Genomic DNA, 27,911 nt, shown 5'->3' with positions numbered 1-27,911 from the left:
ACCAACTTTGAAACAATGTTTTATTTGTTAGCTTTTCAATGGAATAACATGAAGACTACATGAGGGCATTCAGGAGCACGGCCCTGATCACATGCTAGACAATAAATAGGAGTAACATACTCAATGTTAACTGTGCGACAGAGTTGGTTTCTCACAAACACACAAACACACTTACACACAGGATGTCAGATGGTTGGGAGGTGACCTCTATCATCACCGTGTGTTCCAGCTCCAGAGGCAGGGAGGTGTGTATACAGCAGGTTAAGACTGCACACTTGGCTTTTTCTGCACACACACACACACGCACATGCGCACATACACACACACACACAAACAGAGTAAAGGTTCCAGTCTCCATAAAAAATATATACCAAAATAATACCATGTTTGCATGTAGAGCACTAAATAACTGACAGGAAGTGTCACCGGTGTCTCCCAGAAGTCAGCTTCCATTCATCTAAACAGTCTGACACACAAAGACATGATCACCAAGTACAATGACTTCAAAAATATGTTCTGCTGGTTTGTTTTAAAAAGAAAAATCTGAAACTTTCCCACAGAGTAAGCACTAAAGTCACCACTGCACAGTATTTCCTCGAGCTGTTATCCCTATGAACAATAACAGGATAAAAGATTACACTTATTATAGTAGAAGGTTTCACCAAACTGGCAATAACACTGTCTAACTAATCAGGAGTATCAAGCAGAGCAGCTCCCCTTTGAACACTTGAAACATCCTCATGTTAACTGGCCAAAAAAAAAGAAAAGAAAAAAAAAAGCCTCCAAACCGGACTGGCCTCATAGTCTTAGAAATAAATACTGCCTAGCCATATTTCACCAGGTTGATGCCTAAAACCCTGTGAAATATTCACTTTGTTACACATCTGATGCCAAACTGTGCGTCTTTGTCCATACAGCAGCATGAATTCATAAATTCCTCAAAACTTCCCATGAGTCTCCCAAAATTAAATGGCAATACTCTTTAACTTGTGTCGACGTTTCAGTAACCTGCTCGCCTCCATCTCTCCGTCCTTCCCTCCCTCCCTCTCTCACACACTCAGCCCCTTCTGCTTCTTCCAAAAAACAATGAAGAGAGCACGTACTGTCCTGTTCCTTCATTTTTCCACATTCTGTTTCACCCGTTTTCCCGCACTGTGCTGTACCCAACAAAGCTTCACTTGTCATGAAAAGTCCTTCAAAAAGCCTGAACCTTAGCCGTCCGTGTTGAATTTGGTCCCGTTGAACAGTTTTCCCTGTGATATCAATCTGTGTGAAGAATGCTACACATGCAAAAAAAGGAAAAAAAAAAAAGAAGCGATCATAATGTACACATCTCCCTTTCATTATATCCCGTATACTGGAGCAAATGTTATCATTTACATCATTAATCAAGAACAATGCACAGAGCATTAGAGAAATGTTAACACTTCAAATCTGACAGTATCTTTCAGTCCCCACTGGTTAATGTCCTCATGTTCATTCCACTGTAAACGGACTCCGACTCTGAGGAGACTGAGTGGAGTTTGTCTGCTGTCCCGGAGGCCCAGCCTCCAGACACACGCCGTGTGAGTTACTTTCCATTTATCTCCATAGGACCTCCTTTAGGTATGAGCAGGCTCATCCGACCCGTGGTGCTGGCTGCACTCTTGATCACCTCCATCCATCTGTGAGGAGACAGTGTGCGGCGTCACGTCAGCAGGCTGCAGTTTAAAACTATTACTGAATTACCACGTCCAGTGTGTGACAGTGCTCTGGGAAGTCATGGAATAAATTATATACAAGTGAATGTGCTCGTACCTCTCAAAGGTGTACTCGCTCTCTGCCCGGAAGAAGTAAACATGGGACTTGAACTGCAGTTTGAAGACGTACTCCTTGTGAATGCTGTCGGACTCCTCGGGCGTGCTGACTGTGTAGCCGAGCAGAGGGAGACTGGCCAGCGGGAAGTCGTCCTGTAAACAACAACAACCCCACCCACGTCTTAGTTACATATTTTCTTTTAATAATATTTTGAGTGCAGTGAACATTGTGCATAGAACTGAATTACTGGAATATCAACAATTTGATTAACCATAGGTGTTACAGGACTCCTAAATCACACAGACTAAAACTACACTGTACTCAAGCATTGCTAAGCAATAAAACAACAAATGCAATATCCAGGGAAAGAATTTTTTTGAGCTGTAGTTGTATTGTATGCAATCTTTATGCACCTTACTTGATAACTACCTCCTCTTATAATTTAGTTTTGTACCTCTTTAATAGTATTAACTTTTTTTGACTAGTTGATATATTCCTACATCATTTCATTGTATTTGTGTGTGTTCTTTGTGCTCCCTGCCCTGGAATTTCTTATATAAAAAGAAACGTTAGGCCTTTTCCACCTAAATCAGTGGCTATGAGTTGTTGTTTTTTAAAAAAAGGGATAGTTCAACATTTTGGCAAATTCGCGAAGATAGTGAAGTGAATGTGTAGGTCACAACTTGGAGTTGTTGGATTGTGAATTTGATCAGTTTGATGAGGGACCGGGGACCTGTTCAGCTCCATTGTGTTCGCTGAGCCCCACAGATCTCAAAACAACATGCACCAATAATTAAAGGTAATAAACCTACCCCTATGACTATGGGGATTATGGCAATAGGCGAATTTGCCAAAATGTTGAACTATCCCTTTAAACTTGAGTAAATCTGCTAATAAATAAAAGCTTTCCCCAGTTGAGTTTGTCTTTCTGGACTGACACACATACACACACTCCTCTGATGGGTTATTGTGAGCTTTTAAAACTAATGTATGGACTGCAGCTCACACTTTCACCAGTGAGCGCCTGTTAGAGCAGAGAAGGGCTGAAAATGAGCGGGTTCACCCAGGTGCCGTCTGCTTCCTGCACCGTCACTGACCTGGGAGTGAATGCTCAGTGAACCCTTTTCCCCTGCCGACAACAGTCTGATGTTAGCCGGTCTTTGCAGGGTTTTTTTTAAACCAGTGGAACAGGACTCGCTTTTCCACTGGAAACAGTTACCGGTACATGTTTTTACTGGCTTTGTGCTCTTAGCCGGAATCAGCACGTCAACACTCACCTGATGAGTCTTGTAGAAGAACAGGCAGAAGTTGGTGAAAACGACCCAGAGTTTCTGCCACCCGTTGCTGTTCTTGAACTTCCTCAGGAGGTAACCTGAGAGCTGGTTCTGCAGAGCAGACGACACACAGGTCAGACAAGGAGAGCTTCATGGGATCGATGTGGCTGAAGCAACAGTCAGTGATCGGTGGCTGTGTGCCAGTGACACCTTGTGGTATATCTCACTCATTACATGAAATTATGTAACGTGTTTGTGTGTGTGAAGTTTTAACTTCAGGATCACCAGCATGTTGTGTCACTGTTTCTTGCTCTGAACCTGTTTTTAACAAATAACTTTGCTGAAGTAAAATGTTATCAAAGCCAGTGCAAAAAATAATGTATTCTCCTTCAGCACAGCAATTTACAGTTGTAAATAGATGTCTCACACATACTACATACATACTAATATTTTGTATTATCTTGTAAGGACTTTTTTTTTTTTAATTCTTATGTGGCCTGTGTCTCTAGTACCTGATTCATGCGCAGGTAATCTGTGAGAGAGAGGTTCTGGTTTCGGTACCAGCAAACATGTGTGATGGTGTTTGGTCTTTGACCTTGACCGAGGAGATAGCGAGGAGGAAGCTCTGGGGAGACGGCCGGAGAGCAGAAGACTGAGAGGGCGAGGAGACAAGAAGGAAGAGAGGGTGCAGAGAAAAGTGTTAGCGTGTTAGCTTTGAAAGGAAGGAAAAGGAAAAGTGAACCAGTTAGGAAATCCTTCCAGCTCTGTGAAGTGAAGTGGAAATGTTAGTGTCAGAGAAATAACAATAGAAATGCTCTCAGTAGCAAAGGATAACAAGAAAAGAGTCACTTCAGTCAACAGGAGACAGTACAAACACAGGATATTAACAGTCCCCAGGGGAAAAGAAAGACGTTCAAGGAAACTCAGAGGTTAGAAAGACGAGGTGAGACGTCGAGATGGACTCGGGGCGACGACAGACGGTCAAGCTCCACCGGTGGAGTGGTGATGGGTGTCACTGACATGCAAGTAAAACTGCTCCGAGTCTGTGTTGTTGCCTATTTGTGTTGTGTATGTGGTATGCAAATGAGTGTGTATGCATCTTATTGTGGGCGGAGGAGGAGTACCTCCACAGCCAGACTGTGGTCGGACATTGACACACTGGTGTTGCGGTGCCAGCACACATGCATGGTTGTGTTGGCACGGTGGTGCGTCTGCTTGTCCAGGGAAGTCCTGGAGGAGTTCATGTCATCCTCCGACTCCTGCTCCAGAGAAACCTCGTCAGACGATCCTGTGAGAGGAGGAAGAGGAGGAGGAGGGGAGGAGGAGCAGGGGGGCGGGAAGTTGTGTGGAGGAGAGGGATTAACTGTACTTTTAGTTTTAGACGGTTGCTATGTCCCAAGGAGAAAGCTTCTGAAAAACTTTTCGTTTTCAGCTGGAGGGAGGAAAGTCTAAAATAAGTCACACAGAGCGGACGTTTCCACTCAGCAGGTACCGTGGTTACTGTTACTGCAGGTTTACACAGAAAACTGAGCTTCATCTTACGGTTGGAGCGGTCGCTGAGTCCAGTATCCAGGAAGATGCTGGATTTCTCTTGAGACTTCTTTGCCATGTCAATGGCCAGGTTGAGATCCTCAATCCACTTCCCCATTTCCACCTTAGAGCTGAAAACACACAAAAAAGAGATAAGATACAATATTTCTGAGTTATTATGAACAGGAAATACTTTAGAGGTCAAAAGCAAGCAGAGTAAAATTTAACTTTCATAAAAAAGTGTTGTTTATTTGAAAAACATGATTCCTCTGTTTCGTTATGTATGACTGTAGTAAGCTTTCTACACTGAGCTCCTCCTTTGGTCACACATTACTCAGCTATTAACAATTTACATTAGTGATGCTCTCCAAACATTCAGACAGGACGAACTGGTGGCTCTGTACACACGTTAAAAACACACACTTGAAGCTTGTAGCTGAAGAACACGTGTCTCATATCAAACTCTCACCTGGCTGCCACCACGATGGTTCTCTGAGCAGAGTAGATGGTGAAGCAGTGGGGGACAGACCACTCGTTCTCACTTTCCTCAACCTGCAGACAACAGAGACACATCAGAGACACACAGTCAGGGGGAGGAAACACGTGCTGGTCTAATCTAACAATTTAAGATCAGGATTTGACAAAAAAGGGAAACTGAGTCAGAAAAGAGACACCTGCCTCTACTGAAGCATCTATATGTTCAAATACAGTTCATTTACATGGAGTTAGATGACATCCCTCCTCTCATTCAGCCTCCTATCAGGATCCATATAAAATCCCAAACACACTTTTCACTTTTGGCACAAGGAAGCTACGTGCTGTTTACACTTCATCATGTGGGATGTCCATGTTAAACTACAGGCAGCTGAGAGGACTGACATGGTGTGCCTGTCTACACAAGCATGGGACAAGAAGTGTAGGGTTTGGGGCGTCCAAGCTGGCTGAGAGCTCAGAGGACTTACCGGTGCGTCCAGCACAATGAGCTGCAGCCGGGAGTGAAGCAGAGACATGTAAAGTTAGGAGACCCAGGCCCTCCCTGCTCAACACACTGCCACACTGATACAGCTCACACTAGCGCTCTGGTCAAGATCACCTAACCCGAGACCGAGTCAGGACCAAGACCAGAGAATACCAAGTCCAAGACCAAACCAATGCGAGACCATTTTCAAGACCATTACTATATTTCTTCTATATTTAAAAGATATTTAGCCCATATTTACAATATTCCTCAGCTAAAAAGAAAAGATAATTTTATATAAAATCTACACCATTTTTAATGTAAACAAAGTTTGGATTGAACAGAACCTACTTAAGTCTCCTACATTTGACACTGGTGCAACCAAATTTTCCAGATGGTTACACAAGCAGATACTTTTGCAGAACAACACGGTATCTTAAAGTTATTGAATTACATTACATAAAGTGAGTGAGTAGCGGTCAAAAAAAAAGAAAAAGAAGTCACTGAAGTGGTGGTCTTGACAGGTCTTGAGAAAAAATCCAGAGTCCAGCTCGACTGAGATGAGACCGAGTAAAAATGTTAGCAATCCCGAAACAAGACCAAGACCCGTCATGAGACCAAGACCAGTCTCAAGTGCCACAACCCTAGCTCACACTGAAGGTCCTACTGTATGTGTTATCATCCTGTCGTACTAATGGTCTGAGAGCGGGGTCCACAGGTTAACAAGACACAAAGTTGGAGGTGAAGTGACTTTGTCTTTGTATACTCACGATCATGCCATGAAGAGGCAGCTGGCCGTGCACTTTGAACTGATTGGTGGCGGTGACACCTTTACTTGTGTAGAGGAGCATGTCTGAGAACTGGAGAGGACGACAGACACATTTAGAGACATCTTCAGGGCACAAAAGTTCGACTCACGAAGAGTTACAGTTACAGTAGTTTCACACTCACCAGGAAAAACATCCTTTGCTGCAGCCCTTTCTTGGTGAGCTTGTACAGACACCCCTCTCGTATGAACTCCTAGAAACAGACGAAGCTTGTTAGATAATGTAACGTGCTGGAAGTTTCCGGCGCCCCCTGCCCTCGGCTCCGTGTCGCTGCGCTCACCCTGCCTGGTGCCGTCAAGTTCTCGATGCCGATCAAGTCTCTCTGCAGCTCTGTCAGCTTCTGGAAGTTCTCCAGCCGGATCAGACTGCTCTGCAGCTGGGTGGCTATCTCTGCCACTTCCTTCAGAGCCTCTGTATGGAAACAAGAATAATCAGAATCTCAAATATTTACATCTCTGGCTTACTATCTATCATCTGGCTATAGGGACTACACAGCTCATTTTGTCCTTTTAAAGAATTGAGGGAAAAAAAGAAAACTATCACACTGCATCTAGGGACACCCAACCCCCCACGTCCAGGTTCTTATAGTGCACTACATGCTGCTGCACTTCAGCGCACTTATGCAAAATCAAAATAACAGATGTGAGCGCGAAAGTACGCAAATTGATCTCAGCATTAGCGACTAACTCATTTTCATTTCACAGTTGACGTCGCATTACCAACAGTAACAGTTGAACAGACTTCGGAGAGCTCACCCTTGCAGTCGTCATGGTCACGGTGCACAGGGGAATAATGTTTGCATAGTCTCTCCAGGATGAGCTTGTAGTGCATGAGGCGCTGGATGGGCTTGAGCAGGAATGTGTTGAGGGGCAGGTAGCAGACCTTCTGCAGCTCAAACTCTTTGTAGACCGTCTCCAGCTTCTTCAGCCTCTTGGAGGCTTTCTCCAGCTCCGTCAGGACCTCGTCGTGCTTCTGGAGGTAGCTGGTGAACTCCTGAGGACCACGAGCATAAGGTGCATGACATTCAGTCTGAGAGTCAAACATGTACAGAGAAGGGTATGATAAATCAAGAGCCGGCAAATCACCTTTAGAGCGCACATGTTCCTCAGCATCACGTCGCCGATCCTCTGGTAGTCACCTTTGACGTGAGCGTTGGAGCGTCCCTCCCTGAGGAGACGGGTCGTTGTTAACATCAGAGTCGGTTCATTTTATCCCACACAAAGACACAGAGGGAACACAACACCTACCAGAGAGCCAGCCTCTGATCCAGCTCCTTCAGGAAGCCTCTGTGGAACTCGTAGATGGGGTCGATGTTGGAGAAGAGGAGGGTCATCAGGCCTTCAGGCATGGCGTTTTCTTTGATCACAGCGCTACGGAACCACTGGGAGCAGCAGAGGAACCATAATTATACACATCATCTTCCTAATAAATAAACTGGTATGAAAACAGTAGAGCTCAAATAATTAGTTGATTAACTGATCAGTGAGTTGTTGTTTTTTTTGATTAGTGTTGAATCAAACTTTCAGCCTCCTCACTGTGATGATTTGCTGCTTCTCTTTGTCTGTTTGGATGGCCAGCTAAATATTAGTTCAATAGTTTTAGCTTCTTGGTTCAAACAAGTGACGAATAGTGATTTTTCTTTCAATTTGGAGGTGTTGCAGGCTAAACAAGAAATAGTTTCCAATGTTAAACTAAACCTTAAAATTTACTCAAAGAACCTTGTTTTCCTTTTTTTTTTTAGTATTTTACAGTTTCATACACTGATTTTTGGTTTCTGTTGTCATTGCTGACTTGCTGTTACAAAAAAGTGTATAATTCAGATTTCTACATTTCTTCACAATAACCACATTATTTGTGTCTTGGTAAATCCAGTAAAAAAAAACCTTAAAGTCTGGTCGCTTTTCCACTGTTTTGCTATCCCTCCACCTGGCCATGTGTATTTGTTTACAATAAAGCCAGTGAAAAAGCAATCCATGGAGCGGTGGATAACGTTATGTAACATATACGATGTTACGACGTCTATCTGTGTAGTCTGAACTGTCATAAACAAAAGATTACGGGTTGTGGAGCACGTTTGTGTCGTGGTGTCGCAGAGACGAGAGCTGGGACACCGGGGCGGAGGCCGTTCTCACTCATAACAAGTCACAAGTCATGTAGTTAACTATCACAATTACTCCGGAGCTTTGTAATTAAGATAAAAATGCAGCATAGCCATAACCAGGTAAAATCCTGCTTAGTTCCTCTTTAAATTCAAATTAAATTAAAACTCACCACAGTGATGACTTCTAGGTCTTTCAGGTACGTTCGCTCTGTGGTCAGAATCTCTTTGGCAATGAAGTAGGCCTTGTCGGTGGGATATCTCTGAAGCAGAAAAGTGACACAAGTTTTAAAACTGAGCGATGATGATGAAGACAAAACTCACTATGAGAAACTTAACCTTTGTTTTCCTAATTTCTCCATTATATGAACAGTTAGAAAATCCCGTCCCCATTATAAATTACAAGGCCAATGTACTAACTACTAATGTTTTGAGGCGGGGGTGGAAGGGTTGCATATAAGCGGTGTACCTTCCTCCTGCCCTCCTCCTCCTCCTCTAGCCTGGCATTGCTGCCCACCTCGCTCAGGATGGGGCTTTGCAGCGGAGACGGGGTCTGGCCCGGCAGGCTGAGGGTCGACATCTGGAAGGAGGGCGACAGGCAGAGAGGCCCCTTAGAGTTGAAGGGTGAGAGCTGGGGGCTGTCCACCACTGAGTCTGTGGAAGAGGGAATACAGAAATTAAAGATCGTGTGATACTGGGGAAGTTGGTTAAATAAGAATAAAAAGGGTTAAATGTCATTCACACTCAAACGGGTCTGACATGATCTTTTTAAATAGGTGGAGTTCAAGTCAACAATTATGCTCTAAACACAAAAATTAGTACAATAGCATATTTACAAAAACTTTATGTTGCATACAGGCAGATATACACAACCTTTATCTTCACCTAAACTGTTTTTCCACAATTATCTCATTTCCTCTCAGAGAAAAACAAGTGGAATGGTTCATCACACACACTGGCCATTAAATGAAAGGGGAGACGGGAGAGTAGACCCAGGCAAGTAATGGTTCCCACATTTCCCACCCCTCGCCATTGTTTTCAGAGCCCTCTGCAAAAAGGACAAATGATTCATTACCAACTTATATGAGCCCGATTCCATTTCAGAGAACTTGCTCTGCTGCTTTTGTTCTGCCCGAGAGCTTCGCTACACAACAACCGAGGAAACAAAACAAGCAGACGAAGCGCTAGGCTGTCCTACTGAGTCACAGGTCACCACAGCTGTTCTTCTAATTCTATCAGAGAGGAAAAAGAAAGGGAGAGAAAAAAAAGGGGGAGGCTGAGAAGGGAAAAAAAAAAAAAAAAAAAAAGTCGGTCCTCGACCCGGAAATAATTGCTCATGCAAAGACTTATCAGGAATGTGGCCTGTCTGGAGGGTAAATAGTTGTTTATAGTCAATGTGAAAGCAGCACAGGGAAAGGCAGGAGGGGAGAGGAGGGAGGACGTCAGGCTCCACAGCCAGAGGACGGGGGTTTGCTGTGGAATGACTTGGCACAAAGCCTGTCCAAACAGAGAGCACACACACACACACTCAGCTGGAATTAGGTTGAGGAATCTTGTGTATGAGTTCGACTCAACCAACCCCGACAACATATGAATCTGTTGTTTCAAATGTAAAAGAAAAGGGAGTGTGTGTATTGACTTGTTGCGAGACAATACAGGCTTCATCTGCTAATGTTGTTAGACAGAGGAGGACTCAACTCTAAACAGGATAATTAACTGGTCCAGGAGGACATGTGATACAGTCCTTCAGACAATAAAAGCACTGGCTGAGGTGTGGGGCACTAATGAGTCAACACAGACAACATGGAGCATGTTGCTGCAGCATATGACCCCAGCTTTTAATCAATTTTGCAGAGGGATCACAAGCTGCTCATTTACATTGCAAATCGTTCAAAAATGAAGAAGAGGATAAAACTGCAGAATTATAATAGTGTATGATAAAAGAAACAAGAAATTACATCAGTATTGCTTACATGATTTCAGTCTGCATCTCAAAAAGAATTTTAAGTCTGACATTCATGGTACCCAAAAGTGATTACTTTATTCTTGAGAGGAAAACATACAAACATTAAGTACAAATCGTTTATGATAAGTAAATATACAAATTCAGGATTAAGTGATGATTACTCAATGCCTAAGTGCTGTTAGCTTAGCTGGTTATAAATGTCAGCCCGTCATGAATTAAGTCTTTAGTTGAGACGTGGGGAGTAGGACATGGCAGACAAGGAACCAAAAATTAAAAAAAGAAAAAAGAATAAAAGCCAGCAAGACAAAACCCTTCATCATATCTCTTTGTGGTTTAGTGTCACTGATGCTGCGTGAAGCTAAATCATCCCCAAGGTGACACAGAAGCTGTCCACACTTGTGACTTAAGAGATATCATAATAAGGAAACATTAAAAAATGGCTACGTGCCATCCTTCAAAATGACAATGAGAACAGGTGAGTGTTTATCAACTGTCTTTTGATGTCTAGAACGGAAAATGCTTAACTTTCCCACTAAACCCCTTTCCCCACACACGTGCTTCCTGGAAACTTCCCATACCTATTAAAAAGTAAACAGGAACGTACACCTGAGATAAAAGCGTATGGCATGAAACAAGTGAAAGTTAAGTGCTTTAAGGCACTGTGGTGCAAGTGCTGCTGACAAGACAAAACTCTGTCACGTTGTACAGAGGGAAAAAGGCAAACTGTGCAGAGTCAAGTGAAATCTCCCCTCAGGCAGATTTAAGTGAGCTAAACAGGAGGAAATTAAAAACTGGACGCGCTGAGTCAGGGAGGAAATGACATCAGGGAACTAACAAAACGCTACTGATTAGTTTGATATGAACACAGTATTGGGTTTTCAGGTTGTATGGCACAGTAAATTCATCTGAGGTCAGACTCGACCTGACACGACATGATGACACCGCAGACTGATCTGACGCCTGGAGGGAGGCTGATTTAAAAAAAGCTCTGTGCATACTCTTATATTGGTGACTGACCACGTGACTGAAAACAATTGTTCCTTTATCAAAGCTTAAAAACAATGTTATAAGAAATGTAGCTAATATAAAAAAGTGATGAAAAATTCATAGCTAATGTGCAAAAGACCCCCCCCCCCTCCCCCAACCCCGTTTTCCTTCCAACACACAGAAAACCATCTTGGTGGTATCCTGGAGACAGCTCATGCTAAAACCCTGAAACATGCTAAAGGCCAGAAGAGACGAGGCAGTGTCGACCTCACAACACACACTGCTGGTACAACAAAAGCTCCCACACCGACCGCTGTCAAAGAGTCTCCTGGAAGATGGAACACTCGTCACATCTGGACGCTCCACGTTCTAATGTTTAATAACTAGGACGCGCTACTCTAATAAACACTATTATACATGGCTGGCTGCGGCCTGACATACTACATGTGATACATTCATTTTGTATAAAGTGGTGTTAACAGCGTACTTAACGGCTCATTAGTACACTGCTTACATTCTTCAACTTCTCTAAACATGACGTTATTATGTTAGTTGGTGAAATACTTTTTCTGATTCTTCACCTACTTGCTGTGGTGCTGTGTGTGATGTCTGATGTGAAAATGCTGCAACTACTTTAGCCAGCAGATGTCAGTAAGGCACAGAAGTGCAAATGCGAAGTGGGGGATCCATGGCATGTCTTGTCTTTTTTCGAACACAGGAGGCCTGTGAAGGATCACTGAACCTGGACAACTGTTGGTCTCACTTTTACCCTGAGATGAGAGACTGATTAATCATCACCACTCTGATTGCACTCGACACTGCACAAAAATGATTCATCTATGAAAGCCGGATGATTATTTTTACTGCTGATAATGTACTTTTATATCCTATTTGTAGGTCAAATAAGGTTAGAAATTGTCATAAAATAACTCTTCATTTCTTATAAAGTTCCTTTAATGTGCTATATTTGAGTTTTGCTAAATTGGAAGCATAATGCCAGGCCTTGGACATCACTTTTCTGATCTCCTTCGAGTTAATTTGCTATGTACCGAAAACATTCCTATGACTACTTATTAATCACAACTATAAAGGATGAAGAATGAGTGCTGAAGATATAAAGCTTCCAAAATAAAAGTACAAAATTGTTTTGTACTTTCTGAAATGCTTGAGGAACTCGTCCCAAATCAACATTTGCTCTAACCAGGCAGAATGCTACTAAAAAAAATAAAGACAGACTATATTATTCAAGAATCTCATGAAAAAAAGTGGCCAAAACTAGATGAGCCAAGTTTCATGAGAAGACAGGAGTGATTAAAAAAAGCACCACAACCTGACCATGGCGGGTACCAAGGACAACAGGTCACATCACTGATACACGTAAGAATAACAGCGCTGCTGCAGAAAACCAAAGTATGGAGCAGGAATTAAAAATGAAGGTGTGTCCCTGTTGTTGCTGTTCATTACTATTAATTACAATGCAGCAAAAAGAGTTTTTCTGTACACTGGACAGCCCTGGACCAAGCCTCAAGTGCTTTAAGGACATGTTACATTTTAATCTGAGGGGATCCAGAGGTGTCTGAGAGCGCCAAGGCCTGCAGGTTGTGACACTGGAGGAGGAAGCCCTCGATACCACTGTTCCCTGTCAGGGGGTTACTGTAAAACAGGTTCTGCTCAGGGGGGAGGATGCTGTCAGAGCCCCAGTCAGAGTCTGAGTCAGAGCTGCCGTTCCCAGAGCCCTCGGTGGCGGTGGGCGGGTAGCTGAGCTGCTCGAGCTGCTCCACCAGGTCACTGAACTGCACGGCTGAGCTGCTGTCAGAGCGCACAGAGTACGCTGGGAAGTTTACCATGGAGCTGGCCTCCGACTGGAAGTCAGAGCCGAGCAGGCGGAGTGAGGAGGAGTCGGGGCCTCCGTAACCCACGGACATGGACTCGCCTGCGGAGCTGAGCCCCAGGTTGTCAAGGGAACTGCACTCAGAGCGGTTATTCACTAAGGAGCTGGTCTCTGAATTACCAACGATGCTATCAGGGAAGGGATTGGCATTACCGTTCAGATCCTCAATGCCCAAACTAAAGATCCTGTTTTTGCTGAGGTCAGTCTCCTCCACATCATGAAACTGATCTACCTTGTCCTCGAGCCCGTACGAGTAGGCCTCGGCCCCCCCACCATAAAAGGATATTTCAGTGGGATCATCATCTATGAACTCCTCTGTGACATGCAGAGGTGAGTTGGACATTGAAAACATTGGATTCTGTTTGGTTCGCAAAAGCTCTGCCTCAAAGGCCTCAGGTGTAAGAACCCCCTTCCTCTTCCCTCCGCCCCCTCCCACTGAGCACCCGGGTCCCCGTCTCCCACCAAGCTCATTATCCTCATTGCCATTTTTGGAAGGCTGTGATTGGGAAGTGCTAGTACCTACACACACAAACAAGGGGCTGCAGTGTCCTGCTGCCTGATTGCTAGGGGCACCTTGAAAAGCGTAGTGGGATGGGGAAGCAGCCTTGACAGGTTCTTCCGTCGGTGGGCTGGGGGGTCTCGTAGTTTGCAGAGGGGACTGAGGCTGCTGCTGCTGTTGGAGAGGCGCTGGAGAATGGCTCAGTGCAGGCAAAGGCTGGGGCTGCGGTTGGAGTTCTGTTCGTGGGAGGACACCAGACATGTGCGCCGGGTGGAAGGACACTGTAGCAGAGGAAGGGGAGGCTGGGGCCCTGAGACTGTCATTGAATGACAAGCTCTGAAAGAGCGCAACACAGACAGGACAAGGAACAAAAGCCGCAAGGGATGAAAAGAAAAGGTGGGAAGTAATAAAAGGAAAGGAGAATTGTATTAGTTTATTCAATAAAGTTAATAAAGATTTAATTTAATTTGTCTTTTCAAAATGCATCAGCCTTGTAGTGGCACTGACCTGTTTTGGCACATCTGTTGCTAGAGAGCGAGCAGACATTCGTATTTTACTGTTCCTCCTGAGCAACAGAGAAGATCATGTCAGTGTCATAACGATAAATGTGAATTATTAGGAAGAATTAGAAAAGAAAACACATCTTTCCCAGTGTGTAACAGTGTATACACAATATATATAGAATCACACACACCTCTGGTATGGCGTTCTCTTTGCTCCGTTTTCCCTGACGTAGTCCACAAGTTGCTTCTGGGTCCTTCCACTGACAGAAAGAGGTTTGAATTAAAATACTAGATAAAGAAACTTCACCGCTCCTCTCAACGAGCATTACAGATGACGTATTGTTTTTGTGTCAGAGGTTTCTACCTGTATCTGAAGGACGAGCCTCTAGTGAAGAGGATAGCTTTGGATTTGGGTTGTGGTTGGTCAAACAAACGGAAAAATGAGTGATATTCAACACAGATCTTCCAAAAGATTTTACACTGGTCTCGACTGGACATCATAAACTCCAGAGTGTCCTGATGGGGCCCCTAAAAACAAAGATAAGCTGATCAGTGGATGAGGAAAGTCAGGCATACAGATAAAATAAACTTCCAGCTCAAACAAGGACACAGATCTTTTCATTAATACGTACATGAACCTCTGGGTGGAGCTTGATCAAGAACCGTTTTCTTTTGAAGCTCAGTTTGCGAATCTTGGACCAGTTGAAGGTATTTATTTTTATGTTGCCCTGGGAGAATAAATCATGTTAAAAGGAACGTAATGCCTTTTGAGCCACATTCTTGAGGACTGAAGGTCACATTAACAAGAGAGAGCTGGTATGCTGGCAGCAGTCACCTGAAAAACCTGAAGGCCCATGTGAGCAACAGCCAGATTGATCTTGGTGCCCTCCCTGTCGGCTGCTGGGTGGAAGCGGACACCGTACATCTCCAGTTTGCGGGAAATCTCCAGGATTTGGAAATCTGATTCGGCAGGAGTCTGGCCCCTGAAACAGAAAATGTAACACATCCATGAACATTCATGAGTAACAACTTGTTCTCTTCATGCTGTTCTTATAACACACAAGCACCTCAGGTCAGGTTCTGAGTTTGATCCTGATTCACTCAAAATTTTAGTGTTGGCTTCATGCTGCAGTTGACATGGTTGACCTTATAAGACAGATTAGAAAACTAGACACTGTCCAACCCTGGCTCAGGACCAGTTTCCAAAACAGGAACTACTTTCTCCTGTCCAAACGGAGCATCATGGCACATGGTGTTCCCCAAGGCTTAATCTATGAGCCGCTTTTATTTAACCTTAACATGGTTCCATTAGGCCAAATGATACAAGACAAATTTGAACCGTCTTATTATGAAATGTGCCACATTAATAATCGCTCCCTTTTCTCATAGTTCTCACAGAGCCCCAGATGATCATCACCCACATGCTATTTTAAGAACTTGCCATTTACAACTACATTTCCCCTCTATGAATTGTCAGGCACCAAGTTTATTGAATTAAACTACATCAGCTACAGCTTTTATGTTTCCCTGAGCACATTTTGAGGATGTACTTTGCAATAAAATGGGGCTTGCGGAGCCAATAGCGTGTTCCCTGGTGGCCATGATGCAGCTTTCCTTTTGATTAACCACATGCAATACAATCTGAACAAACTAAGACTGTATCATGACTTGTACGTCGAGTAGTGTGACCTTAAATCCCTTATAACTTGGAGGATTTGAGAGGCGTTATCTAAAACCATGTGATTACAACCAAACAGCATGTTAGGAAGACATATCCGTCCAATCATCACCACATTCTAATTTTGTTCATCCGTTAAGCAGCGAAATCTCCTTAGGGCCCTCCCCTGCCCCACTGGCCTTATGGCTAATAGACCGGCCAGAGTGAGGGATTAGGCCTGGGGAACTTGCCGCTTGTGCTTCCACCCTGGCAACCAAGGGAAGAGATTAGCAAAGGTCTTTAGAGCCACCTAATACACTCGTTTGAAAATAGCCCCTATTGGCTATAGGATACTACTGTGCTAACAAGGCGGCTGGTGGTGGGAAAAGTGCAGCAAGCAAGTTTGTGAAGCTCTAACCACTGAAATGAGACAAACCCCCTCATTAGGGTTGTTTAGCAAAAAAAACACAGTTCTGTCTCAGTTGACTCGTCTAATCATAGTTAACATTAAACATTTGTGTTTGAAGCCACAGGGAAAGGGGCTCAGGGTGATGTATCACTGCTTACAAGTTTCAGAAATCATGATTCATGTGATACATGTTTTGTAAAGACATAATCATGGAGTTCAGATGATGCAAAAGGTTGGAAGCAACAATGTGTAGATTCGAAATTGAGGGTTTTGGTTTGTTCTAAACTTTTCAACCATGTATGAGTCAATACTCAGGAAATAAAATACAAACAGTGTGACTGAAGTGGGGAAGAAGTATGTATGCATGTCCTAAAAACAAGTCCGCCTTTGAAAAAGTACCACATTCAGGTTGGATATACCAACATGTTTGTCATCTGAGAGCCTGCGTATTATTTTACAGCCAAAACAAAAACTGCTTGTGCTTCTCACTAGTGTTGTATTTCCCTGGTGAACTGTGATTATGCCGTTTGTGTTACCAGTACATCATCACAGCAGGAAACAACTACATTGAACCACAACAGTGTGGCCCTGCTTGGGACCGAGGTCGGCCTGTCACGGTCTGAAGCTGTGTCCACGTCACAGTAAACTGACTCAACATGTTGTGTTTGTACTAGTGGCATTGTAAATAAAAGAACACAGTGAAAACATAGTGATGAAGTGAGAAAAGAGAGTTGCAGCCTGGCTCTCAGCTGGTTATTCTGTGGTCAGGATGACACACTGCAGCAGTATGTACCAACTTGATGGGATTGAGAGTTGCTGACTTTGACTTTGTTACTGGGAGAAGGGAAAGACTGATAGCTCTTGGTTTGGTGGTGATTTGCATTGTTAACTATCGTTTTCTCACATAGTCAAAGTCGAGAAAGAGGAAGCAGAACACACAGCGTAACATTAAACAAATGTAAAGCAGACAAGAAGGAGTGACTTACATGTGTCTGCTGTGGAGCTCCATGATCCTCTCCTGCACCTTGTCTTGATAAGGCAACAGCTTGTTCATCCTCAGGTAGTCCCTGTCTGCTACCTCGTCATAGTCACCAATCTCAGCTGTGGTTCATGGAAGAGGAAGGGGACGTCAGTTTTTCTTTGTACATCAACATACATATCTATTAAGAAAGGACCACTGACTCTCAGAGTGTCCACATTGGTTTTGTCAGGGCTTTATAGGAAATTAAGTATAAGTTCTGTGACATTTATCTGTGACGTGGAGCTATAGGATGAGATAATAGGGCTGAATACTTCTCAGTAAAATAAACTGCTCTTACTGCAGGAATCTGGACATTTTAGCACTTGTATCCTTGTTTGTGTCTTTCACCGCAAGTTTTGTCAGCTCTAACGCTGAGCTGTCTGGTCCAAACAACTTTAAAATAAGTACAGCTTTTGTGAATATTCTTAATTTACAACGTGTTGCTCAATCATACAAACATAAACCACATTCAATTAGAAATCAAACACATGTTGAAGTAATAATACTTTAAACATACACTGGACGAGATGAGAGGCCAGCAGCGCTCCAGTATTTTCTGTGCAGATCAACCTGCCCTCCATCAGATCTCTTTTCATCTGCAGGGAGAATAAGTACCTAAAAAAACACAGAGGCTTAGTGTCCAATTGTTTTTGTTCATGACAATTAAATGAGCACAAAACAGATTATTATGGATTAAAGGTCTCAGAGAAAGTTAAATATCACACAACAGCACGAATTACTACTACGAAAAACCTGCATTGAAATTTTAGAGTGATTCCTTGAGTTGCTGAGTTCCTTGTTAAAAGAAAATAAATACGAGGTCTGACTGCTGCTGTGCATTAAAAAAAACCTCTGGGAGGACAAATACTGTAATTCCCTGAAAACCATAATCGTGAGAAGAAAAAAATAAATATAAAGCTAAAGCTTTTCTGCACAGGCTCAATATATCCAATAGGAAATTACAGGCACTGACCTTGTGTACTCCTCCTGCAGCTGACCAGGGTCTGGGGGGAAGAATTTCACTGACAGTCTAAATAAGGTATTTGGTGGTCCTGAAAAACAAGAAAACATCATCATCAGCAAGCATGCATACACATTTTCATTAAAAGGAGCTTGAGCTAATATTTGAGCTCACTTACTTCTGACTTGTCTAGCAACAGGTTTTGTGGCTTCCAGCCAAACCTGAAGAGAAAGAAACAGCATCATCTCAACAATGCTACAAGAACCTTTTACAATATATGACAAGGTGGTGACAGCTTCACCTTGATGAGTTTTTACACTGAGTCTGTGTCTGACTGATAGCGGAGTCATGTGGAAATATTGTGGGCAGGAACTAGCTTCAACCCTGGCTCTAAGACTCTGTCTGCCCTGGTACATCTGGGCCTGATTGAGGGAGCAATGTGCTAAATCCAGACAGATAAATTGAGAAATTGGTGTCAGCTGATTTTCACCAAAAGTCCTCTCTCAGCTTATTGTTACACGAATAAATGTTAGGGCATCGAAATAAAGTAAGGACAAGTAAAGATGTTTGTATAATACTTAGTTGTTAACAATTACAGCCAAAATGATCAGTGGATCTGGATTTTATTTGTCAGTCAACAGAGCATTGTTTGATTTTGATTTTTAACCAATCATTGAAGTAACTCTTAAAAAAAAAAAGGTCAAATATTTGACATTTCTGCTTCTCAGTTGTGAGGATTTGTTGCTTGTTATTGTCTTTTATTGTTTTATTATACTTCATAAGGCTGAATATATTTGGTTTCTGGAAAACATCAAAGTGAGGATCAAATGAATTCCCATTTGCCACATTTTAAAATCCCCAAATACTGAATTTCTCTACAACTGTGAATCATTTGGTATTTTTGTTTGAAAAATGACTCTGTTCACTATTCACTGATTTCAAAACAACTGTCAATTAATCAACCAATTCCTTTCAGCTCTAATATGTTGTGTACTGTGATTTTTCTTTTAGAACTACAGCATATGTTTATGTCATTAAGCCCTTTAAACTTCCATCGGCATCACTTCCAAATATCCTACATCATGTTTGACTGGTGTTGACACTAACACCGACTCCATCGTCTTTGAAGATGATATGCGTTTCATATCTCTTCTCTGTTGCTCTATAAAAACTTCTAGGTGGTCTTTCTTGAATTACATTTATGTTTTTAGAGGAATGTAACAATGGAAAGTCTGACGTTTGTGTATGGGTATTTGTGTCGGACAAGTTAAAAATATTCCCCAGATTACATACTGCTCAGGTCCAGTACAAACAACCCCACCTCCATGTTTGTGCTGTGAGAAGCTACAGAGGAGTAACTGAGCAGCCAGGGACCGACTTCAAAAAAGGTAATCTTGACCCCGACTCAAGTCGTGCTTTTGGCAAGCTGTGACCTACGACCTTTAAAATCTTGCCTGCCTTTGCTCGCCAGTGCTTAGGATCGGCTTGCATGTCGGTTCCTGGATATTCAAAGTGTCAGTTTCAAACAGGAAAGAAAACACACAGTTGCTGGTTTACGTACCCAGTTCAGCTGCATATTCTGAAACTCGAGGCCAAAGTAATCGCTCTCTATGAGGTTGCCTCTGTGGAAAACCTCAGAGAGGAGGGTCTGTCCAAAAGCTTTAGGCTGGAAGGAAAAACAACAGAGAGGAAGGACTCATTATTTTCATCACTACGTCAACGCAAAGATCTCACAAGAGCGGTGATGATAAATCTTACATGCACTATAGCTGACAAACAAGTACAACACAGGTGATTAACTATCAAAAACAGATTTCCACTTGGGCCGAGGTGAGTAAGGCCGTGCATGTGTTCAAAGTGAACACTGAGCAAACAGCCCGTCTGTGTGGTGCAGAAAATATTTGGCATCTGTAAATGATCCACTTCATTGTGCGTTTTATGGCCGTCTATGTTCCATCTGTCGATTCAAACGGTCTTCTCGACTTGGATAAATAAATAAACGGCAAGAAATGTAACCTACTGTACATTTACTGTCGTCTGGCGCTGAGCAGAGCAGAGCGCAGCAGAGTCACAAGCAGGAAATCTGCCGAAGTTTACCTTCTCAACGCTCTGGGGTTTGTTTTCACTAAATGAAGAACTAATTACTATGCACTAAGAACACTCTGCACTTGAGGTTTGGAATCCTGGCCTGTGACTTTTTGAGAAAATTATAGTCTGAAACATCTGGTTGTAATGTGAAATAGTATTTTTAAAAGCCTTATAAAAAGAACTGCTTTGCATTGGCTAAAGTAAAGCATTACAACTCAAAGAGCGCCAGGAGATTTACTGTAGTTAGTCTTTTCATTACTGTGATACAATCATATGTTCTGCATGCACAAAATCTATAAATCGCAGGTGAAACCTACTGACACAACATCCATAAATTCAGGAATCTGTTACAGAATGCCCTTTTTTTTCTCTCCACACATTTACAGTGTCTGATTACAGCTGATCTCAGCCAGAGAGCGAAAAAACTGGTGTGTTAAAATACTTCGTCTGGGTTGTCTTTGAGTGCAGGCCAAACATACTATTCAGACGGCATCAGTAAGTATTCACAGCGCATCTGTGGCCAAACGTAAGGAACCCTTTGACGCATTCTGCCGCAGTTTGACTCATTCAGTGAAAACCGATTCTACAGAACCGATCTAATCATACACTAATCTGTGATGCAGCGTCTGAAGCGCTTTGTCAACAAAAGTCATCACAGCAAAACCAAACCTTCCCTGTCAATAAACGACAACATGTCCAAACAAGCTCCCTCTTTAACGTTTCAACGTTCAACCTCTTTCAGTTTTGATTCAGTGTAAACAGCTTTCAACAGTTAAGGTTGACTTCTACATTCTTTTTTATGTAGATCTAATCAGCCTAATAACTGCTAAAACCATGGGATTACATTGTATGTGTAAAATGTTATTCAACTAAACTGTGAAAAATTCCAAGCCAGAATTGCGTAAATTGGTTTGACATGAAAACCAGAAAGCGATGGCAGATCAGAATAAACTGTTATGTGATTTCTTTCCTCAGTGCAGCAGTCATGAGCAAACTGTGTGTTGACTGGTGCGCTTTCAGAAGCTCCTCCTTTGTGATTGTCATTAACCCTCTGCAGGAATGTGGAACTGCATTCACTGAACTCTGGTCTCGAGGGAGAGCAAAAACCCTCCTCTGGGACATTCAGCTTTATCTTCCACAGTCATAGAGGGAGGGATGACAGAGATCTAATTGCCCCCAAATCAGAGCCATCCAGGAGTTACACTACTACACACACACACCCGCCTCACCTCCTCCTAAATACACCCAGTTGTAATTTCTTGACAATGTACAACTGTGCAGGTAATTTCCCTACAAATCACTTCCCTTTCCTGCTGACCACTTTGGGTTATATGTGTGTGCAATCTTTTAGTGTATACAGCACTGTGGGCAGAGTTATTGTACTGCACCACCGTTTTGAAATGTTGGTCATCTCTTCATTCAAGAACGGTTATTCCAAGTGACAACCGGGGGAAAGATGGAAAGGAGCCAAACTTTAATCTAGAGCAACAACATGACAGAGCAGTGATCATCTCTGTGCTCACTTTGCTCACAGCAGTGTTGAGAGAGCCACAGATAAACTATCAGCACCAACAAATGACAGAATATTCTACAAGTGATAGATTTTCCTTTTATTAAATGCTGCTGAAATTATTCCCCGATTAATCAAATCAAACAACTGAAATTAAGATTGGCATTTCAGGATGACTAAAACAAAATGTTTTGAAGGTCAATTTAATAATAGTTTGGAGCAGGATAAAGGCAATAACTGATTAATCAGCCGATATGAAAAAAGCACATTATGAGTCAACGGTCTAGACAGCTTGCCGAGAGTCAGCGCAGTCAGTCAGCATATGGTTAAAAAGACCATGACAATGCTGGCAGCTCAGCTGTAGAAAGCTCCATTTCCACAATACAGAGGGCAGTTTATTCTGCATTTTGAGCTCTGCTTGAATTTAAATCATCTCGGGTTCACACCAGTGTTACCATGACCTTCTGTGTAAGATATGCTTGAATAAGAAGATGTAGCCTGAACCAGTGGTGGAGGGTGTGTAGCCATCAGCTACGTCTGCTGATAACTTAAGTTTATAAAATATTTGATCGGCTATACCGATTAATCAGTCTACCTCTAATCAGAGTTTTAGACTGAAGATTAACTACAGGACAGTGACAGGTCATTCCCATGTCATTTCTCAGGTTTGGGGCAGTGTAAAGCAGTCAGTTCCTTCCAAAACATATGATACAAAATACTACTTGATTTAAATATATTTATACACATATATACAGTATATATATTCAGGTATCTCATTTGGTCAGCATCCCCCAGCCCATGTGTGATAATGACTCATCTGAATCCATGTTTTGCCACTCGGGTAAATATGTCTCAGCAGCAGCAGCAGCACAGGCTTCCACCTAACAGCCTGTGATGTGACAGTGAGATCAGGCTCAGCGTGTTCACACCCAAGTTGCGGGCTGGACCACGCTCTCATTTCTGAGCTCCAACGTTAAGGCAGGTCAGTGGGTCACCCAATCAAGCTCCGAAAGCAGCCGGGATTATGACAAACAGATGTTTCTGTGGGAGGCAAATCTTCCCGTGTTTGTGTGTGAAGAGGAGGAGGAGGGTGGGGGGGGAGGCATTTGAGTGGTGAGCATGAAAAGCAGTCAGCTATGTGGGAGGACTGCTCTTCTCATGCACAGAGAATGAAGAAGAAAACAGACAAAAATGCACTCATGCACACAGGTGAAACCCAGATATGATCCATCCCAATTCAAAGGCTGGGTGGAGCTTGCAGGACAGGTTAAGCGTGGTTGATACTTCCCATGACCGTGAACCTCCTCCTGACAGCAGGGGTGTGTTGGGGCTTGCATTTGGCACAGTAGGATGTACATTGTTTAGACGTCGCCACCAGGAGATTTCCTCCTGCTGATGCGCATTTTAAAAGCTCTGCGACTCCAGCGGCCACTTTCACACGTTCGTGAGGAGACGTTTCTAAAGTTTTCGGCGGGCCCTTTGAGGACTTTTCTTATCCAAATGGCAACTTTCATTTAAATAACTGCTGCTGATTTCTTCTCACCATCTGGCTTAAGGACACGCCTGTGGGCAGCCGGTCAGAACAGCAGTAGATAAACACTGTCTAAGAGGTAATCGGGGTTAGGTGTGTCAGTGTGCCTTCTGCTCGTGTCACCTGTGTAACCCAGATACGTTGCAACCTCCAAAGCAGAAACTTTAGTGAATGACAGGTCATCAGTGCTAGCGCTAACAAGTAAGAGCAGGAGAGCTGTGTGATGTGCAGAGCGAGGGGCTGTTTGAGATGTTAAACAAGTCCTTCTAGGCACAGCCATTAGATTGTTTAGCTACTTCAGCTCACAGTGGGACAGTGTGAGTGCTTTGTATAGATGAGAGCCCAGTGCTCAGCTGTAGTGGTTGTAATTAAGAGTGCTCCTTTTTTTGAGCATGCACATGAAACACACTCCCAGTCGTGGCCGTTCCGTCACAAACAAAATCAAACTCTTCTTGTACATTTCCTCCTAACTACAATCAAGCGCTTTTTCCAATCCGGAAATCTTGCTCAAGAAGACAGAACACTTTTAAACAGTTCATTGGGTGTTTCACAAAAAGCAGTGGTGATTCATTATCATTACCATTGAATTACACAAGTTTCATCATCGGGTTCTTGCAAAAAAAGAAAAAAAAATCTAACTGATTTCTACAACAGGCCACTGCTTGAAATTCCTCGGCCAAACTTTGAACAGGGCTTCACTCCTGTGTGTGTGTGTGTCCCTTCCCCCACCTCCCCAGCTCAAACTTTGTACCGGCCCGACTGCTCCCTCTAAACTACTCTTTTAACACCAGCCGCTGCCCCTCTGTCTCCCCCAAACCCACTTGCTTGTCAGCCTTGCTATTTATGTGCTTGTTTGCTAACACTAAAGCAAAGCTTGCCCTGGATTCCCTCCCACCAATATACCCCCCTATCCCCCCTCCCCTCCTCCTCCTCCTCCAACTGTACTGCAATTTCACACAGCTAGGTCCCACATACCACCCTCAGCCTTTTTGCGAGTTTTCGAGCTGTAAGTTAAGGCCAGCAAAGGGATTGGCTGTGCTGGATAAAAGAAGCCTGTGTTTCTCTGCGCTCCTGGCCCTGCCTCCCTGTCCAGAAACCACAAGGCTGAGCTTTCTCCTGTGCTGCCTGTGGGAGGGGCCTATGGATAAGAGCCATGCAAGCAAATGTCTGCTGATGATGACCATGCTGGGTACCTGCAGTAGATAAAAGGGATCAACAGATCAAAGCACACACACACTCTGATCTGATTTGTCTGTTGCAGGTTCCAGGCTGCAGACACATTACGTGTCTGCAGCCTGGACATCCCCCCCCCATCACAGCCTTGGTTTATCATTCTCACAAGAAATCAAATCTATAGTGTTTCACAGATAACAATGCATATAAGAGAGCAAATGATTTTTTCCTTCTTTTTAAAATCACATTTGACATCAGAGTGTGTATGTATCGGAGTAGCACTGAGAGGAAATAGCAGGTGATGAAGAGTGTACACAAACATGTAAGATATTTGGGCAGCTGAGCAACCAAACTGCCACAATGAGGGGAGGCAGTTGCTTTAAGGCCACAACCATTTTGGACATTCAACGCTGCAATTTCGGACCTATTTTTACATCTTGTATTCATGAGGGAAAACTACAGTTCAAACGTAGGAGAAGTTATGCTGCTCCATTCATTTTTGTTTCAAAAGATTGCGGTCAAATAAGACATAAAAGTCCAGATTGATATGGCACGCTGGCTGTGCGTTTTTAAAGAGGAAATTCATGCTCAAGTTGCGTGTATGGCTCTGCAGCCATTCTGTACACACACATAAAATGCCACTCTGCCACTAGCCCACGACTCCTCAAACTGAATGAACAGAAATATTAAAGCAATGTCGGGCAGCGGTGAACAAGCAAGCCTCTCAGAGGACATCTTGTTCTCAGCAAACTGCAGTCTGCTTGACAACAAGATTGCCGTCATTCCCCTTTTGCAGCCATGTATTTCTGTCTGCCACCTCCTATCAACACGTCGTCCGGAGCTTACTTTGATCTCTCTGAGCCAAGTTCGGTCGTCTCTCGATACGCAGGGGCGGATAATCGCCATAAAATCTCAAAAGTTTATTTTCCTCTAGACTGAGCATTGCGTGGACCCACTTCCCTACAAATTAAAACTTGCCTGTCGCACGCTGTTAGCTTAATACTTTGAGACGACATATGGTGCATAAGATTATGAAATGTCTGTCTCAGCAGTGCTCCTAAACTACATCTGCCAGAACCGTTATTGTTGTGGCTACATGAGGATTTAGGACGGAGCGGCTGCACAACTTACATATATTAACCCATTCTCACACAATTAGTGGCTGCCAGCTCTAGTTATATTACACTGCAAATTAAACCCCTCTATCAGCTGCACAATGACTTGGTTGTTTATTTATTGTGGAGAGTCTTCTTTGATCACTTTGCTTTCCCCCCCTCCTCACAGAAAAGGCAGGAAACTTGCTCTGATATAGTGGCTTCCTTATTGCTTCCTATTCGCCTTCTCAATGACTCTTGCAGCAACTTGGCAAGTAAACATGGGAAAGCACTGTCACAGAGTGGATCTAAAAGTTTGTCCAAGCCAACCAGCAGTCTTTAAAAGAGATTACACTTCTCTTTAAAGTAATTACAGTGAAAGGAAACAGTTTGGCTGTATCTTCACTCATGTTAACATTTCAGATTTTTACGGAATCACTATGTTCAGTTTAAAAAAATTTGATCTGCACAAATCAATTTCATTATAGGATGTCAGTGAGTTGACAGCACATAAAAAAGGCATGAAGTTTGTCAATCCTCTCCTGTTTGGCAAATAAATCAAGTCAAGTCATCCCAGAAATCTTGGGGCTGATTATTATACAGCAAAACAAGACTAGGCCCACTGTAGTATGTCCAAGGTTGCATCCTGCACTGAGGAATATGCAGGTTTGTAATTTATATGCTTTTACAATGCATGACTTTAACAACAACTGTGTTGAATCAAATCATAAACCTGAACTCATTCACATGCTTGAGCCCTGGATGGTCATTTATTGGTCACACCAAACAGCAGGAGAGAAAACCAGCACTACTACTTGCAAAGACATGAAAAAAAGTGCCCTGGTGAGTTACACTTAGTTGCCCGAATAATGCCCGACTTAAGGAGGAAGAGATTTCCGCACCAAAGCCATGTGGCAGCTGTTCCCAACCCCAGCTACACGCCAGCAGGATAACAGGCCAATAAGGTAAGAAACAGCCTGCTGTGTACCAAACTGCAGACTTATCAGTAGTGTAAATAACAGAAGTTTCAGGTTCACAATGAGGCAACAGTTAAGGAGACACTTACGTCGATGTCAAAGAACTCCTGGGAGTCGTCCAACCCCTGCACACGGATTTGCAGTCCTCGCCCATGGCTTTTGCTCCCGCTGACCATGTTGCCACTGAGACTCTGGCCCGGCTCCAAAGTGCTGATACCAGCATTGAACTGGGCTCCCAGCCTTGTGCCAGGGGTCTGCAGGACCCGGTATGAACCCTCTATGTCCCCCATTACAGGTCGGAGCAGCTCCTCCACACCACACTCCTGCAAACACAAGGAGAGGAGGACAAACAAACAAAAATCAGAATCAAAGTTGAGGGAATATAACAAAACATGATGAAACAATTGTGGTTAAATAATGTTACAATTAGTCTGAGTGTGGGCGAAGCTGTAATGAAACTTGAGTCACAGCTCAGTCCTGGTGGTGACCGGTTTAACATAGTTTTGGCATGTTTCATTCAAACTGTACTAGTCTGAATACCTGGGGCTGTTTATGGACATACATTATAGCCTTCTCACAACACACCAGGTTGTTACATATTATCCAAAAGCCAACACAGTGTTATTCTATGTAGCATTCAACAGTGAGCGAGTTAAAGCCTGACCCATAAGACGACCCAAAAATACGACAAGTAATGACGGCGTGCAGATTTGCGTTTATTCGCGGTGGTCGCATGTGGGCCTCACTGGGTCCCTAGACCTGAGTGTTGCGTTCACTAACATCCTCAAAAGAGACAAACAACCGCGCGACGTGACCGAAAACTTCAAAGAAGGAATAGTTTACTTTCTTTTCGAGAGAGGAGGCTCAGTTTACCGACGAGAGGTGAGCCCAAGTAATAAAACCCTCAACCCAGTTTTCTCTCCGACAAAGTCGCCACACCAGAATATCACAAAATGATAATTATGTCCACACAGCAGCGTCAAACTTACCGTTCTTTCCGTGTGGAAACTAAATGCTAAAAGTTTGCAACAGCGAAAAGAAAAGGACACTACTCCAGTCCATGGTCGTCGTCGTCGTCGTCGTCCGAAGGAGTGCGCACTCTGACTACTATGTCATTGGCTGCAGCACTCCTCTGCGTCCTACTATTGGTTCAACTGTGT

General features: G+C 43.3%; 1 protein-coding gene across 4 annotated transcripts; it reads right to left on the bottom strand.

Annotated features, from left to right (window-relative positions):
- Positions 1-7: 7 nt before the first annotated feature.
- On the bottom strand, positions 8-27,857 carry farp2 (FERM, RhoGEF and pleckstrin domain protein 2). Of its 4 annotated transcripts, none has more exons than XR_015035694.1 (27): positions 27,741-27,857; positions 26,841-27,074; positions 19,940-20,044; positions 18,557-18,599; positions 18,391-18,469; positions 17,935-18,032; positions 17,383-17,497; positions 15,166-15,313; positions 14,963-15,058; positions 14,695-14,858; positions 14,522-14,590; positions 14,335-14,392; positions 13,902-14,163; positions 8,954-9,138; positions 8,658-8,747; positions 7,634-7,767; positions 7,472-7,553; positions 7,142-7,379; positions 6,667-6,797; positions 6,511-6,579; positions 6,330-6,419; positions 5,071-5,153; positions 4,614-4,732; positions 3,584-4,359; positions 3,075-3,182; positions 1,798-1,949; positions 8-1,664 (listed from the first exon to the last, which is right to left on the bottom strand). XR_015035694.1 is itself a non-coding variant. In XM_085773559.1 (27 exons), the coding sequence occupies exons 2-27, from the start codon at positions 27,039-27,041 to the stop codon at positions 1,571-1,573; spliced, it is 3,153 nt and encodes a 1,050-aa protein (XP_085629685.1). In that variant the 5' UTR covers positions 27,042-27,074; positions 27,741-27,857; the 3' UTR covers positions 8-1,570. The 4 variants fall into 4 exon arrangements, 3 of the variants coding, with proteins under 3 accessions (XP_085629685.1, XP_085629686.1, XP_085629687.1); XM_085773559.1 differs by having other exon boundaries at positions 3,584-3,723; XM_085773560.1 differs by having other exon boundaries at positions 4,196-4,359; positions 9,002-9,138.
- Between the last annotated feature and the right edge of the window lie 54 nt (positions 27,858-27,911).

This window comes from Trachurus japonicus, chromosome 4 (assembly GCF_045865225.1).
Source record: "Trachurus japonicus isolate A0001 chromosome 4, Traja_1.0".
NCBI classification, from domain to species: Eukaryota; Metazoa; Chordata; class Actinopteri; order Carangiformes; family Carangidae; genus Trachurus; species Trachurus japonicus.
This window is presented reverse-complemented; position numbering and strand designations above follow the sequence as displayed.